The sequence below is a fragment of the Copidosoma floridanum genome, unplaced genomic scaffold (assembly GCF_036245765.1).
Source record: "Copidosoma floridanum isolate Cflo_tuat_1 unplaced genomic scaffold, Cflo_Japanese_pri ptg000021l, whole genome shotgun sequence".
Taxonomy (NCBI): domain Eukaryota; kingdom Metazoa; phylum Arthropoda; class Insecta; order Hymenoptera; family Encyrtidae; genus Copidosoma; species Copidosoma floridanum.
Window position 1 is genome coordinate 22,382,075 of NW_028321898.1, and position 15,969 is coordinate 22,398,043.

The window sequence follows — 15,969 nt, forward strand, 5'->3', positions numbered from 1 at the left end:
CTGCATCTAATTATCCTGTTACGAGGGAATTGTTTCAGCTATGTGGCTCCTGTGTGTACCGTCGTTTGCCGCGTCGGCGTGATTTGCGAGCGGATGAGCTTTCCAACCGGTACGCCATGGTTCAACAATTTTCAATTAATCCCGGCAGAGCAGGGTTACTTCATATGCATACACGTACACCCGTTGGTCCGTCGATTGGTATAGTAGGGAGGGCCCTCGAAGGAAAAAAATGCGAGCTTGCTCTCCGGCACTCGGGATCAGCGGTATACTCTCTCGGAGGGAGGGAAAAGCGTCGGTATATCGCTGGCTTTCTCGCAGTCATCATCGCCTCCATCACCGGAGGAAGAAGGAGAAAAAGAAAAAAAAAACAAAAAAAAAAAGACAGGAGAAAGAAACCCAACCACGGCAAATCCCCCGATACAGGGCGTGAAAAATCGGGGGCATCAATCTTGACGCGTCCAGCGGGAAAAATCGATCGGCCTCGGCCAATCAGCCCTCCTCCACGACCCCGTGTGTACACTAAGCCGGTCTCCGTCTGAGCTTCATCCCCCCGCGAGCGCGTGTGTGTCTAAGTGTATATTACGCGATTTGTCTTAGGGACCAGCCTCTCTCTCTCTCTCTCTCTCTGGAGTATCCTAATACGAGAATAAACATCGAGAGCCAGACCCCCTCCCCCAACTCCCTTCGGTTTCGCTTGCGTTCAAACTCTCTTGGGGGCTAATTTTAATTTAGATCGTTAAAGTGCCATGAAATTCAAATTACGTTTAATATCGCCCGCGCGGGGCGACCAGCGGGATGCGTCCGCAAAACCCGGCACCGTTTACAAACTGTGCCCATTTGATGGTTCGATGGAAACAAACGTGTTTGGGTATCCCTTTGTATAGCTTTGGAAATACATCGACCCGCTTGTTGTTAAAAAATGGACAATTCGATGATTTAGTTCTTCAGTAGATCCAGTGAAAAATCAATCCTCTTTTAAAACGATGGTACCTATTAATAATAATAAGAATACGTTAGAACACGTTTAAAGTGTATATAGTTATGTTATTGTATCATTTCTTTATTTATAAAATAAATCACTGCAGTTAAGAAAAACCAAACTGATACACAATAACATTTTTCTTCGACGACCGACATACGAGGGCTTTAGAGATCCAACCATATCTGGCACACAAATCCCCCCTACATTGGTTTTACGCGTTCGAAAGTCTCAAGTTTAGTAAAACCGGTTTAGTTCTTCAAAATCTCAGCAACGCAACCACGATGTATCTGATAACCAATAGAAATGTCAACTACGCGCTTTGAGCGTGTACTTTATACACATGGATTAACAGTGCAAGTGTCCAACCGGAGAAAATCGGCGAAACCAAACAAAAAAAGATCCCCCCTTAAAGTTCTCCTAAACCCTTTCAATTACGAAACGAGCTGCGCCATCTTTCACTCCGTAACTCCGATTCATATTCATCTCCGCTCATCAATGAGCAAATCAAACGCATTAAATTTATATTCCTTGTGTCTCGTGTGAATCCAACAGCAGCCGTCATACTTTGGCGCGTATAATACAACCTCCAGCCACCAGACCCGCGCTCGAGAAATAAACGGAAGCACCGCTACCCCCACCCTTTATACCCGCGATTTCTCATCTTCTTCGGCATTCAATTTATAATAACCGGCTGCCGTCGGTGATTTCGCGCGCCCCCCCCCCCCTCTCTCACCCTTTTCTTATACGTTATATCGGAGTCACCCCGGAATTTCGTTTCGGGGATGGGGGGGAACCACGCGCGAGCGTTTACGCAGAAAATAGCTTCCCAAACCTTTTCGGGGAGAAGCGGATTCTTGGGATTTAGGCGAGGGAGGGCGCGAAACTGCTAATTTCTTCCATCGATTTGACGTGACGTTTTTGTGTTTAGATGTAGGGATCGACTTTTATGTGTACCTCCAACTCTCGCGCAATCGGCTTCTCACTCGAAAGCGTGTATACTTATGTATCGAGAGAGAGAGAGAGAGGAAAAACATATATACATCGATAAAAGAAATAAGAAAACGAGAACAAGAGAGAGAGAGAGCAAGTCCACATAAACAAGACAAATAGCGTCGCGGCAATAGATCGGCAATAGAAAAATATCGAAGGTATACAGAGCTATCTACCATAAATCGGTCCTAGCCTTTTTATGGTCCCAAGAGCGGAGCGTTACACTCCCGTTTCCTCTCCTCCTCCTTTTCCCTACGTCCTTATGCTTGATACGCCCGTTCTTCTTTTGGGGCGCCGGCTCCTTGTAACGTATAGGGCCTCCATATACGTTTGGAAGTACAAAAACGCTTGCGAGGGCAGATATACTTCTTCTTTCCTTGTAGCTATTTATTTCGTATGACGGAGAGCGATAATGGGTATTGCGCTTTCAATCGCTGACCCTTTCGGTGGATGGCTCAAAACAACAACCGTAGAGACGCTTCGAAGAGGCTAAATATATTCGAGCGAGTATCCCAGGTGTGCGTTTAACAGCCTCAAAGTACGAAATTCGACGGAGCAGCGAAGCATGTAACTACAGATAAAGAAAACACAGAAAGAGACGCGGGGGTTGTACAACAAAACAAAGAGGGTGGCCCTTGCCACTCACTTTCGTTTATTAAGAAATCCCACTTGGTTGATTTTCCCTCCTGTTGTGCCGTACCAATTTTAAGGATGGGAGTGTCTACCAGTTGGAACTGTAGACCCTGAGCCGCAATTGACAATTTGGGTTTGTAGTCGGAAAAAAAGGATGCAATCAGGACCGTTAATTTTTCCATTCACCCAAAGAGCTGTTGTGAATCAAAACAAAATAAATTCAAAGTTGTGTGTATATACCTACGGGGTGCATTAACTATTTTCCCGGTGTATGTATCGCGAGTCTATTCATACACTTTTCTCTCCTTCCACGGGTAAAGTTGACAATACCGCGGAGCCCGGCAAATATTTATCACCCGCGCCCGTTAATTAACCGCTCTCCAAGAAACCTTTGTCCAAAATCTCGCTTTCCGATCTCTCCGTACCTGTATACCAACGCTCGGAGAAGACTCAATCACTAGTCAGCCGTAAATTGGCCCGCGTGTACACGTAACATATATATATATGTCTCGGCCAGACCCCGCAATCCGCGCAATCTCTTGGCAGGGCTCGCTCGCTCCTCTTCTTCTTATCACTCAGCGAGCATCGGCTCGCCAATAATAATCGGCATGAATCTCCCGGGGTTGTCCTCGCAAAAAGAGCCGCGCTCGCCGTTCCGCCTTAGCTCATAACGCGTCCCTACTCCGAGCGTTATTTATAAAGCCTCGCGAGGGGGAGGGGGGGGCTATTTACTGCCGGGCAGCTGGCAGAAGAAGCGCAATAAAATGAAGCACCGCCGCGCGTCACGGCACACCCAAATACAGAGGGAGGGGAGAGAAAAGCATCTTTCGGGGCAAGCGGTGCCATTATATCGGCTGCACTCGCGTTTCTGGCACCGCTGCAACGGCCATATACACACATGTATATATAATACACGACGACAGCGGGGAAGGGAAGTTTGCTGGCCGCGGAAATATGCCGCTCCACCTCCTCGCGCCGAGTATGTGTTTCGACGCCCGGCGTGTATCGCTACACGGACAGAGAGCCACTTGATTTATTCGAGACAACGTGTATAAATTTCGCTCTCCCGAGTTTGCGCACCTATATTTATAACGGGCCGACGCTACCTTTCGGCCCTCCCTGCCCCTCCTCGCACCTATCCGTCGATGCGAATTGGCCTCTATGAATGTATATGTGTATGTGTGCGTGCTACCGTCGACACGGAGATTGTCATTCTGATATTCGGTATGAGTATGTAGGGGTATACCGTGCGGATGACTCACTTCACTTGTGCACTGGCGTGGAAGTAGTATAGTAATTATCGGACGAGTCGTATTGGCGAAAACACGTACCTAATTAGCGTTGGTCGTTGCAAGATACATGTATATTCTTTTTTTTTTTTTTTTTTTTTTTTTTTTTTACGTAATTTATTTTTTATTAAAAAAAAAAAAAAAGAAAAAGAAAAGAGAACTAGCTGAAATAACACGCGCGGAGGGAGAGGTGGCCAAGTACACGAGTTGTCGGAGAGGGGAGGAAGATTTAAAAAGGCGTAAATCCAGATGAGCATAAATCCATCTCTTCCGCAAAGCAGCAGCTTTCGCTCTTCATTTTATCACCGTCGATGCGGCGTTTCGGAAGTTCGCAATGCGTCGACCGAGTACAGTATCTCGCGCAGCCAAAGAAAGAAAATCGTCGTCTAGAGGGGCGCGAGGGGTATAGGGGGGAACACTATATACGCGAGCCTCGAGCTACGGGTAAACTTCGAGATGGATGTGACACCTTTTATCGTCCATACAATAAATACCAGGGAGCTTTTCATCTATAAAACAAACGAGCTTTCCTTTCCTTGTTTTTTTACCTACCGCCTCTGTGTCTCTCTTTTTTATTCCCTCGTTCTGTATCTTCAATTTACTGGTCGTGTTGTTCCGCTTTTATCGAGACATCATTTTTCATATTTTCTCTCGTCTCTTTTATCGCGACAGTACCAGGGATAAATACAATTCGTCACATCCAGTACACGAGGCCAATAACTCATCATCAATCTCATTTGTCCGCGATAATTAAAAGCCTTAAATCTTGGGGGGGTACTTTGAGTATACGAGTACCCCGTACCCGTCCACTTGGTACAATACACAAGAATGAGAGTCCGGAGTCGGCCATGCGTCATTCTTGATCGCCCTTTTTTCCTCCTCTTGGCGACCCGGCGCACTTTTTCTTAAAGTAGTACGAGGAAAAAAAAAAAAAAAAAAAATACCGAGCCTCTGGCGCCGCATCGTGCGTTGCTGAACGTACAGGAAGCTAAAGCGGAACGCTGCTCTCCCCACCCCAATAAAGAGAGTGGACACAAAGGACCGCGTTTTTCCTCTTCCGACTGAAAAATGCTTAATAGTTTCCGCATCCTCATCTCTCCCAGGCACTCGTTGGGGCTTTAGAGAAAAAAATTTCCTCCGTCGAGGCTACCACCACCTGATAATTCGTGCACCATAAATCCATCAAAATTATGGTGTCCTTTCATAACAACTCGAGTCGAGAATCCACGGGTCGGAACTTTCCCAAAACAGTGTGGCCACAGTCGCGACCAATTACCCGAAAGACGGCACTTTCTCTCCCTGCCAAAAATAAGGTATACAAGCCCAAACCACCCACCCAAGGTCTCGCGTTTCTCCCACAGCTAATCCAGCCCGTGTTTACAGATGCTCGCGCGAAAACGAGTGCCAGCCATCCCGTCACACGCCGTGATTAGATGTATTTGTCAGTGGGCGAAAGTACGGGTGGAGAGAAAGCAAGGCGCACCCGCGCGCTTGATTAATTGGCGCTTCCTCCAAACGAGCCACTTTTCGCCGTCGCGCTCGCGCGCGCCACTACACACCCCCGTACACACACGCGCGTGTAAATGCACGCGCCGAGGAGAGAGAGTAGACGACGACGACGCCTTAATCTATATTTAAGCGGGGAGTTTCTTGGGTCATTAGCGAGAACGACGCCTCCCGCGCATATCTAGCCCAGCTATGACGCGTCCACGTGTGTGTGTAAATATCTTGCGGCTCATAAGTGGATGACGGGAACGAGATGGACGGGAGCGCTTGGCAAGAGAGCGGTTAAGTGGGATGCGTATACGGGCTGTTTTTGTTGTTTCGGACGTCATCCGAATGATTTACTTGCCGTTGAATATTCGAGTGGCCCACATCTGTTTGACCAATCCTCTCTTTGTTTCTCTTCAACGTCTGACCAAACCCGCCTTTTTCTACTTGTATTTTTTCGAAATTGTACGGGAAAAAAAAGTCGCGTCTGACCAAACGCTGATTTTTCTACTCCCCGTGGACGCGTCGAAGATTTATGAACGCGCGAGATCTCAATCGGCTCCCCAACGGCGCGCAGATCCCCCAAAAGAAGCGACAACTGTACCAGCGAAGGAGGAACACGCGCGGCAGTGACGAAGAAACACCGCGAGGGTGCATTACGAGGTATCCGCCCGCCCGGCGCTAATGATAATTAGAGCGTCGAGACAAATAGGATAAAAGGGAGCCTCACCCTCGTCTCGACGCCGTTTTACAAGACGGAGTACGAACATTCGTGTACATGACGTTACGGGTTACAAGGGCTGGTGTACTTTTTGCTCGAAATCTTCACTTGAACTTCCATTGTTTTCCACGCAGAGACAACATTTTTCTCGAAAAGCGCGATCGGATCTACCCGAGTACAAACGCTGCTCTCGCCAAAAATCGATCCAATGAAATCTTCGCACGAGAGAAAGAGACGAGTGCGGGGGGGGCGAAACAACTCGTCCGCGGGGAGTTGGGACGTGGCAGGGCAAGTAGGGTCGAGGTTTCGGGGGGGCTTCTAAGTAGATTTCGAGCGGAAGATTTATAAGCCGGAGTCCCTAGCCTCGGAAAGCCAAAGGCGCGACGCGCATCGCGAATTAGCGGACCGCTCGGCTGACTAGCTTTTATCGCAATTGCTCGCTCACTCGCATCTTCCGGCGCGAAACTTTTGCCACGCGCCGGTTGCCACTCCCACTCCCTGGGGGGGGACCTTTGTTTATCATACAATTTATTTCGTTTTCGGGACCAGTGACTCTTTGGGTTTAATCACGTCGAAATGAGCAAAGGTATTTTTACACGTACATAAGTGTACAGTTGGAGATGGAGTAAAAAATGTCAAGTATATAGGTATTCGTTCGTGTAGTGGAGTTTTTCTCGGTTTGCCATCGCAATGAGGAGCCATGCGGACTGCCTAGCCAATTTTCGGGCCAAATGAGGGTGAAATTTATTTGTCTGCGAAAGAGAAAGCGACTGCGGTCGTGATCCCGCGCGGCTGGACGTCCCGTGAAATTTTAATAAATGCGCCCGGGAGCGAAGAGCTGCAGCTACGGGAACGGGTTAAGCAGCCCAAGAGGGAGACGGGAAGCCACTGGCGCCACGGGCTGCTGGATCGGGAGAAATATTAAGCAGCCTTGTTTTCCCGTAAATCAGCTGGGAAATTCGCCGAAAAGGGTTTTGGTCGCGCGTGCCAGCGACATTCTTTCCTACCACTTTTCACATGCTGTCCCCCCATTGGTCCAATGGAGTTTTTCTACAGATGCAAAGCAAACGGATGACTCGTGGAGTTGATTACATCACCGACAGCCTGCACTCGATCAAACTCAGGGAGGATCCGCTCTCATTGAAATGAGAGGCGCGAGGAAGGAGAGGCCCGATTGTGTCGAGGCTTCCGTCGTGCAAAGCTCTTAAGACCCGCGAAACACACCCTTCTCTGCTTACCCCTTTTTACCCTTTCCCTCGAGTGCGTGACTAATGCCGGTGCCCTGCTTTGCACCTCCTTGGCTTTTTATACCGTACGCATTTCCTTGGGATCTACTTGTCACCGTGTGACTGTATAATCTTCGACGGGAGAAGTTGATTGAATGGACACATTTTTCAATTGGAAGCGTCAAAAAACTATGGATAATGGCAGCAAAAGATAATGAAGGAAAAAAAGGCGAATCCGCTTTCCCCCGGCATAAACGCAGTAGTTGTCCGGGCGAATTAATGACACGGCTACTCTTTCTTTCGTTTTCTTTTTTTTTTTTTTTTTTCTTTTGTGCGCGCATACCTCCGGCGATGGACGGATGGACGCGTATTATTTACCGGATTCGAGCGCGCGCACGTCGATCCCATCGCTCGCGCGGCCTCTTTGCCTCCTCTTCTCTCGCTTTTTCGTTTCTGCACCCATTGTCTTTTATAATTATCGGGACGTCGATGGGAGGACGGAAGCTGGACTGCGTTGCAGCGGGGGAAGAGCAGCAGGAGAGAAGAGGTGTGTCGAATGACGTTTGGAAATTTTATTGGCCAAACAATCGAAGCTCGAGGGAACAAGTGTATTTTTTCATGGCGCCCTTTTTAATTTACACGCGGGATGTGTCATACGAGAGCTACGTGTTCAATGGGATGCATTTTTTTGTTTATGCTCTAGACAAATGTTTGGACAAGTGTTTTCGTGCAATGAATTTATACTGATACGTTTGGACTTTTATTCGTTAATTAGAAACTCCATCGGCCGTTTCAAATCTGATTCATCAACCAAAAGTATCGTTTGGTCCATTTTGTTACATGTACAGTCCATTGCCAATCTGAGCATGTGATCTCGCTAAAAACAGTGATATAAAGCGCGTTAATGCACATTCCCGTCCTCCTCCCACCGGCGAAGCAGCTTTTCACTGGACTCGTAATTACGCCTCTCCGTTTTCATTTTTTTTCTTTTCCACGTGCCGTATACACCGTCACCCTCTCTTGTTCCATTTCCTTCAGCCAGAAACAAAAAAAAGGGGGCTCACCTCCGTTACGGCGCTCGTATGTGCTCTGATCACTTTTACCGCTGTCGGAAATCTGTTCGATGTCAAATGTAACCCTTTCCCCTTCGTTTACGCTCTTTCACTCCTCGCTTTCCGTCCGGCTAATGTACGCGGACGCGCCGTTTTTCCAACTACTCTTCCCCGCGTAATCACGTCTGAATTTTCATATCGATACAAGAAAAAAAAAAAAAAATAGTAAAAATCCCTAGCTCCATCTCGTTGTAAATTAAAAACTCCAAAATCGTGGGAGCCAGAGCTCAGCTCAATCAGGAAGGAAAAAAAAAATACCCGAGCTCCGCCATCCGAGTACAATTAAACGCAAAAGAGGCCTCTAGGCCGCAGAAAAAAAAAAGAAAAAAAGGGCTCATCCGAAATCCCGGTGCGCGCGGTTCATATATGGAGGAAGAAAATATATCGCTGGACTCTGCCGACGGCCAAAAAAAAGGGGCAAAATAATAATTCCCACTCGAGGAGCTCGCGAGCCGGTAGCATTGTACACAAGCGCGAATTACAAAAAACTCGGACAAAGGAGAAAAGAAGAAATTACGGGCGCAAAGAGGCGATTCAGCGCGGGATAAAAACGTCGATGTACGTACGCCCGCATAAACGTTTTAAAAGAGAGAGGGTTGGGGTGGAAGGTAAAATGGCACCTACACGAAGCCCGGGCCCGTGTACAAGTGGCGTATATACACCCCCGCGTGCAAAAGCGGGACGCCACCACGGACTCCAAGAAGAGAAAGAGAGAGCAGAGTCCCGAGGATTACGGAGCTTATGCCGAGATATCAATTATAACCAGAAACAGTTATATTCCTCCCCCCCCCCCACCCTCTCCGGGCCCTTGCAACCCTATCCTCCAGTGTTCTCGGCCGGCGCCCTATCTCTCGCCCTCCCGGCGGCTCCTGAGAGAGCATTTCTAATCCTCTGTAAATTATATTATTTTCACTGTTTGTTTACCAGCTCCTCTGGTGCGTCTGTGTCTGCCCCGGGATTTGCCGCGACTTTACGGCTTTTCAACGGGCAACTGTGTACTATATACTCTTCTTCCTTTCTCCGCACGACCTCCGTTTCCGCGTACACTCTGCACGCACACCGTAATATATACGTACACACGCGTCCTCCATAGATTTCGCATTAAAATTATTTCACGCAGCTTTTCCGAACCTTTTCAGCCGCACAAGCTTCTTTCCCTTTTTTTTTTTTTTTTTCTTTCCCAAGTTTTGTTTGAGGGGGGAGGTTCATACGAAGGGGCGCTTTATTTCAGAGCTTGCAGTTTAATTGTTGCCTCAAGCTTGCCTGGCTGTAAATTAGTGCTGTTTCTTTTTTTTTTTTTTTTTTTTCAAAGACCACACAGTATTCGACGTGTGTTTATAAAGTCAAGGAAACTGAGAAATAAGGGGCATCGAGGGTCCGAGGGGGAAAGCAAAACGATCATCGATCGGCATGACTCTGATAAACAGCTTGACGCTGCAATAAACACACTTGACCACCAGATCCTACACCACGTGCACTGTTTCACTGTACACTCGGACTACGGTCAACAACCTTTCCAATATTTGTTTTTGGTCTTCTTTTTCTATTAATAAAAGAAACGCCCGAGCATTTTAACTAATTAACACGAGCTGTTTGTTGAACAAGCCGTGTCAAGTATATATAGCGTTTGCCGAGCGCGTCGTCGTTGTTTGTGTGTATACTCGCGCGCTGATGCATTTTTCATTGCTGCGTTATTGTTGCCGAGCGCGACTCTCTTTCTCCCTCCCCCTCGCCTCTCTGCACACACGCCTATATGTATATACACATTTCCGACTATTATATACATGGAAGTATCTTTTTGTCTCGCGCTCGACGTGTATTTATTATTTACGCGACTATGGTGCAGGGTATCGAGGGATGTTTACTTTTGCGCGGAGGTAACGTTTGTTCATAGACACCGATTGATACGCGTCTAATGTCCATTTCAGTGCTAGTTTGTGCGATTGATTGCGCGAGTTGCAAAACAATTAAATTTAAATGAATAGCTACTTATATATATGTATGTATAATATGCTCAAACATGGTCGTAAAAGCAAAAAAGATCGACCGATAAAACTGGTCCTTGGTAAAAGCAAAGAGGGGGTCGATTAAAAGGGAAATATGTCCCAAACGCACATGGGGGCTGTGATTGAATGCGGCTAAGCGGATAATCGGGGATGCACGTTCGATGAAAAATGCATTCGTCACGCGTCGACGATGCATGGAATTTTCAGGGAGGAAGAGGGGCGTATGGTAATGGACCGGCGTCGATCGCCCGTCGAATTTGCACACGGCACCCAATGTGAACTCATCGTTGTGTGTTTTCCTTCTAGTGTCCCATTTATCTCCCAATCTGGTATACTACACGCGTCCGAGTTTGCTTTCGTTTGGTCTTCCCCCGCGTTTCCACTGACCAAAGTATCGCTTGGTGACATTAACTTTGAATACTTTCGATTTCCAACCAACGCAACGAGCTTGACCCAGTTTTCCCACGCAAAATCCCCCCCAGGGAATTAAAACACCATCGTGTGCTTTTCACTCTCGATGGGTGAACGAGCCATCACTGCAGCAACAGCACAACTATATACCACTACCTTGTATGTACACCCGCGCGCTCGGGTATACAGGGCGCATGTGTATACAGCGTTCGAGAGGTGCACGAGAGGTAGAAAATAAACGGTGGGTATATACACGCAGGGGGAGGATAAAACCCATCGAGAGGCAGAGTTGTACACTGTATACGTGTACAACACCGCGGGCAACAGGTGGACGGTTTCCGGTGCGCGCGCGAGCGATGTGTGGGTATGGGCGCCTGTTGACAATCTTTTCGATCCGATGCTGCCTGTTTTTCCTCTCGCGGGTGGGGGGCGACACGCGCCGCTGGCTTTTTCACGCATTGTCGAGTGGCTGCCGCGAAAAATAGACCCAGAGAGCAATACAGATGCGTTGCGTGGTTGGGTATTGGGTTGTCCGTTACCCGCAGTTCTCTGTTGTCGCTCCCCTTACTTACCCCCGATTTTTTTGTTTTTTCGTTGTACTACACGAGGATGCTCGCTCGATCTATGGATGATTTTCGATCCTACGTTGTTGGATTGGTCACGGCAAAACTTGCGTGCCACTGGGGAGCATACGAGCAATGATTTTTCATCCCCAAGATAACCGTGTCCCCTTAGCTCTCGTGACAAACGAAACTCGAACGGCGAAGAGCTGCATTCAGCCGCCAAGAGTGCCGGGACAACACACACGGCGCACACATCAAAGTTCGCCGGGAGAGAAAGGGCCGTCAGCACTATACCCACATAATGGATCCCCCCCCCGCCCGAGCTAGCACTTGTCGCTTTTGTGCCTGCGCCGTGTATGTGTTGTTTGTTGTTGTTGCTATTTGCACGCGCGTGTGGCTTTCTTGCACCTGTCGTAGTGGCAAACGATATCGACACTGGGCAACACTTTCAAGTTTGACTACCGTACCCGCCTTTTGTAGGTAGACACTCGTGTGTGGGTGACAAGACGCGCGTAAATGGGGCAATGTGTTTTTGAATCCGTGGCGGCTGGTCTGCTTGACGTGTAAATGGGGTGTGCGAGGCTGCGAGAGGAAAACTTTTCAAGCGTACGTATTCATCATTGCTCACGAGGTTAACGATTTTTACCATTGTGCATCATTATTATTATATTTGGTGGGTCGTTTCTTTTGAAATTTTCAATTATTGCAAACTTTTGCGTTGCTCAACTGGCACACGGGCGTCAATTGTCAGTGATTGAAAATATAACATAAATTATGTGTGTGTATCCTTTTCTTTTAAACACTGCATTCAATTTCAACAAAATTTGTAGGAATAAGTGGAAAGCGGCAATGTTTCGTCAAGCCGCATTGAGGCTGTAGCCCCTGTCTTCGTGTGCCGCGTAACGAGCGTACACTATTGGTTTTTTTTTTTTTTTTTTTTTTTTTTTCTTCAGGAGTAAAACTATTTTTGTTTTTCAATTATTCGTTATTAATATATGTGTGAATTTTAACAACATTTACGTGCAAGATAACAAAAAAAAACAAAAAATTCATTGCAACAAATTCAAATTGTCATCGGTATAATAGCGTGTCTGATCAAACTCGTCTATTACTACTTATTGAAAACACGTGATATCATCTGTCCACAATTTTATAGCGAGGTGAGATTAAATTTAACTTTATAGCGGGGAAAAAAGAGGTAACTTTGGCCTAAAAAATTGTATACATGTACCACGTAAGCACGCAAATAAAGCGGTGCTCGACCGCACGTTACACTTATAGCATTACTAGACGATGATTTTTGCATTAGATCTCTAGATACGCGATGTATTATTAATAAAAAAAAAAAAAAGGTAAAAAAAAATAGTATGCCAGTTCAAAAGAATCGTATTGTGGGGAAAAAAAAATGGATAATGTTTTTGGCCCACTTTAGTATCCCTCGCGCGTGACGATGACCCAGTAACGCACGCACAAATATGAAGAAAAAAGGTATGAAACAGCAGCTGGAACCCCGCTACGGGGTTAGGGAAAGAATGATAAATCAGGAGAAAAAACAAAAACATCGTACGTGGCTGATAAATAACTAATACGTCACAAATAACAGGCATCAGCAGCGTGGCAAATTACACGCTGCATCTCGTCGCTTGGGTACATTCATTATTGATCAACGTAATGACACACCCCGCACTTTCATCGCGATATCCGTGCATGAAAACACTTCAACAACGAAACTAGTAGAAAAAGAAAACTTGGCAAAGTGGCTCATGAACTGCGTTTTCTGGGCCAAGCGTGACCCGTTGAAAAGAATTAGCCCACGCGTTCCCAAAAGGACAGCATCATCCGACGGAACACACCTGCAGCTCATAGTAGTACACGAGACCTACACACACACTCCAACGCGCTACAAAAGCGAGAAGCTTGCAAGTGCGCCGACTCGGCAGTCATCGGCGGGCGCGTGTTGAAACGCTGTATGTAACGTACACCCGTACCGTATATACACCAGTCGGCCGACCGTCGTGTGCCGCCTTGTGGTGCTGCCACTGCGCGCGTGTTCGGGTGGCATGTGGCGGAGGTACGTGTGTATATAGGGAAGAGAAAGAGCGAAAACAGGAGGGGATCGACAGAGAGAGAGAGAGAGAGAGAAAAGTCGCTCGCGCGCTACCGGCAGCGCGTCTCGGTGAGCTGCACAGTCGCGACGGCAGCCACCGGCGCGCGATAACCCCACACACACCCTTTCCACTCTATTCTTCTTCTATACTTTCTTTCTTTTTTTTTGCCTTCTTTTCTCTTCCCGTACAAACCATCCCGCTGCACCACGCGTATTTTGTTATACGGACGCGTACACAATAGTATACGTATATACACACGCGTATATTTGGACATGTACTACTTGTGATTGTTTTCCGTGGCCCATGTGCGCGGACGAACGTGATTTTAGAGTTACATATCGTATTGCAAACGATGAAAAAGACTAATTTTCCTTCGTCGCGATTGACATTTGATACGTGTTTTTAAAATTGTGTAGCTGCAAGGACCTTGTTTTCACGTGGTTGGAGTACGATAGTTTTGCGGGGGTGAGGTGGATAATATACACAGAGAGGAGGTGGTACGTTGGCGGGCGGGAATGGGTGATTAAAGAAAAAGTCCACGTAGAGCAGAAGAGGGAAGAAATAAAGGACTCGAGCGAGTGGTGCAGGGGTGATATCCAGGAGGGTATAAGAGAAGAGGAAGGGAGGAGTCGAATTTGTTCGTGAGAGACGGAAGGTGCCAGGAGGACAGCTACGAGGGAGCCGTCGAGGACGAGGGACATGCTCGAGCCCCGCTGGAGACCCGTCCAGGTAGATGTAGAATCTGCCTTAATCTTTAATCTTTAAATCTCCACGCACTTTTGCGCTCCTGTCGCATCCAACTCTACCCTTTGCAAGCACGCCTCTCTCCCTGTCTGCGAATGTATATGTATATATTGTTGTTTACGCTCTCTCGCACACGCGCTCTGCTTTCGCTGCATCCGTGCCCCTCCTGCTGCTGCTGTTTCTACTGCTGTGTACCGCCGGCCACGTGTTTTTCGTCGCATGTCGCTCAACGTTGCCGATCTTCGTTGTTTATTGCTTGCTTTCTGACTCCTCTGTTTTTTTTCTTCTTTTATTATTATTGTTATTTTTTTTCCTATCGTGATAAAAAATTTAGTGGGATTTTGAATCATTTCAAGTGTTTCAAGGGTACTCGAGCTTTTCACCAAGCGTTTAATAAAACACGCGTCATTATTAAAATGTAGGGTAAACTATGGTGTTTTTTTTTTTTTTTTTTTTTTTACCCCAACCTACAATCATCTTACTGCTTAGGGTAACATTACTATAGTTTGACTTTCCCTCAAAACATAACGTTCGAGTCGTTTAAAACGAGATTTTTTTAATCCACCCTTACAGTGCGAAAATCGGGTGAATGCCTGTTGACGGGATTTTTAAAGGTAAATGGAATTATACCAATGTATTTGTTTGTTCTCCATACGATTGTACTAGCAATCACCTGATATGCATGTAATATTTACATGCTCATTGGTTGTAAAAACGATATGTCCACATTGATCCGATTGAATCATCAAAGGAATCAATTATAATATATACTTCTGCAAAAAAAAAAAAAAAAAAAAAAAAAGAAAAAAAGAATATTAAAACACACCACGGTAGCAATACTAACAATAATAATCTATAAACACTCCCATCATTAATATTCAATCAACACGTAATGGCTGCCAATTAAAAACTTGCGCATAAATGTATTTACGTGCTGCCGCTGTACACCCCCCAAGACGGTAATAATGGCACAGTTCATAAGCGATACAAACGCCAGCTTGATTAACGTCGAGCCGACGTGGCTGTGTACAGAGCGGCGCTTTGAAAAAAAATTTTCATTAAAATCACACTTCTCGAGAATTGATACGCTGCAGAGGTGTATAGCTCGGCATTACACGCCATTTGCGTGCTATACACAACCGATTCCCCGTACGATCGTTTCCCCTTACCTATGAATATTCTCCCACCGTTGCGGCGGTAATTAAGCTATAATCATCGCGCTGTTCTCTCTATAAACACGCAATCGCCCGTCGCTTCGGTGGATTTTTTAATTATTCCCCTTAAAAGAGGGAAAAACACCGTAAAACACGCGAGTAATTTAAATTTCCAAAACAGCCCCCAACCGAAAAAAAAAGAAAAAAAAAAAAAAAGAGCCCCAGGATTCTTTTCACCTCACCCGCAAGCCGATAACCGAAGGACGATGCGGAAAATAAAAGATAGCCCACCGCGCCGTCGGTCCTCCGCATAACTCGGGCGCCGGGGCGTCATCCGCCAAAAAATCGACACCACCTGTGTCCTACCTCGCAACTATTCTAATTAAGCTGAGTAGCCCCCTGTCGCGCAAATTAATAACAAGGAGGTCGAAAAGGCCCTCGTGACCGGGAGCTCGAAAAACAGGGGGAAAAAAAGAGCGAAATTTTCTGCAGAATAGCTACACGTCACGTTCTCACGCTCCCGGAATGCCCATTAAATT

At 46.6% G+C, this 15,969-nt stretch overlaps 1 protein-coding gene across 1 annotated transcript in view; it reads left to right on the top strand.

The window, feature by feature from the left end:
- The first annotated feature begins 14,208 nt into the window (after positions 1 to 14,208).
- The window catches only part of FoxP (forkhead box transcription factor P), a 193,532-nt gene continuing 191,771 nt past the window's right edge, over positions 14,209 to 15,969 (top strand). Inside the window, exon 1 of the mRNA XM_089594431.1 lies at positions 14,209 to 14,261. Within this exon, the coding sequence (XP_089450557.1) occupies positions 14,232 to 14,261 (30 nt within the window). The 5' untranslated portion in view covers positions 14,209 to 14,231. The remainder of the gene's footprint in view (positions 14,262 to 15,969) is intronic.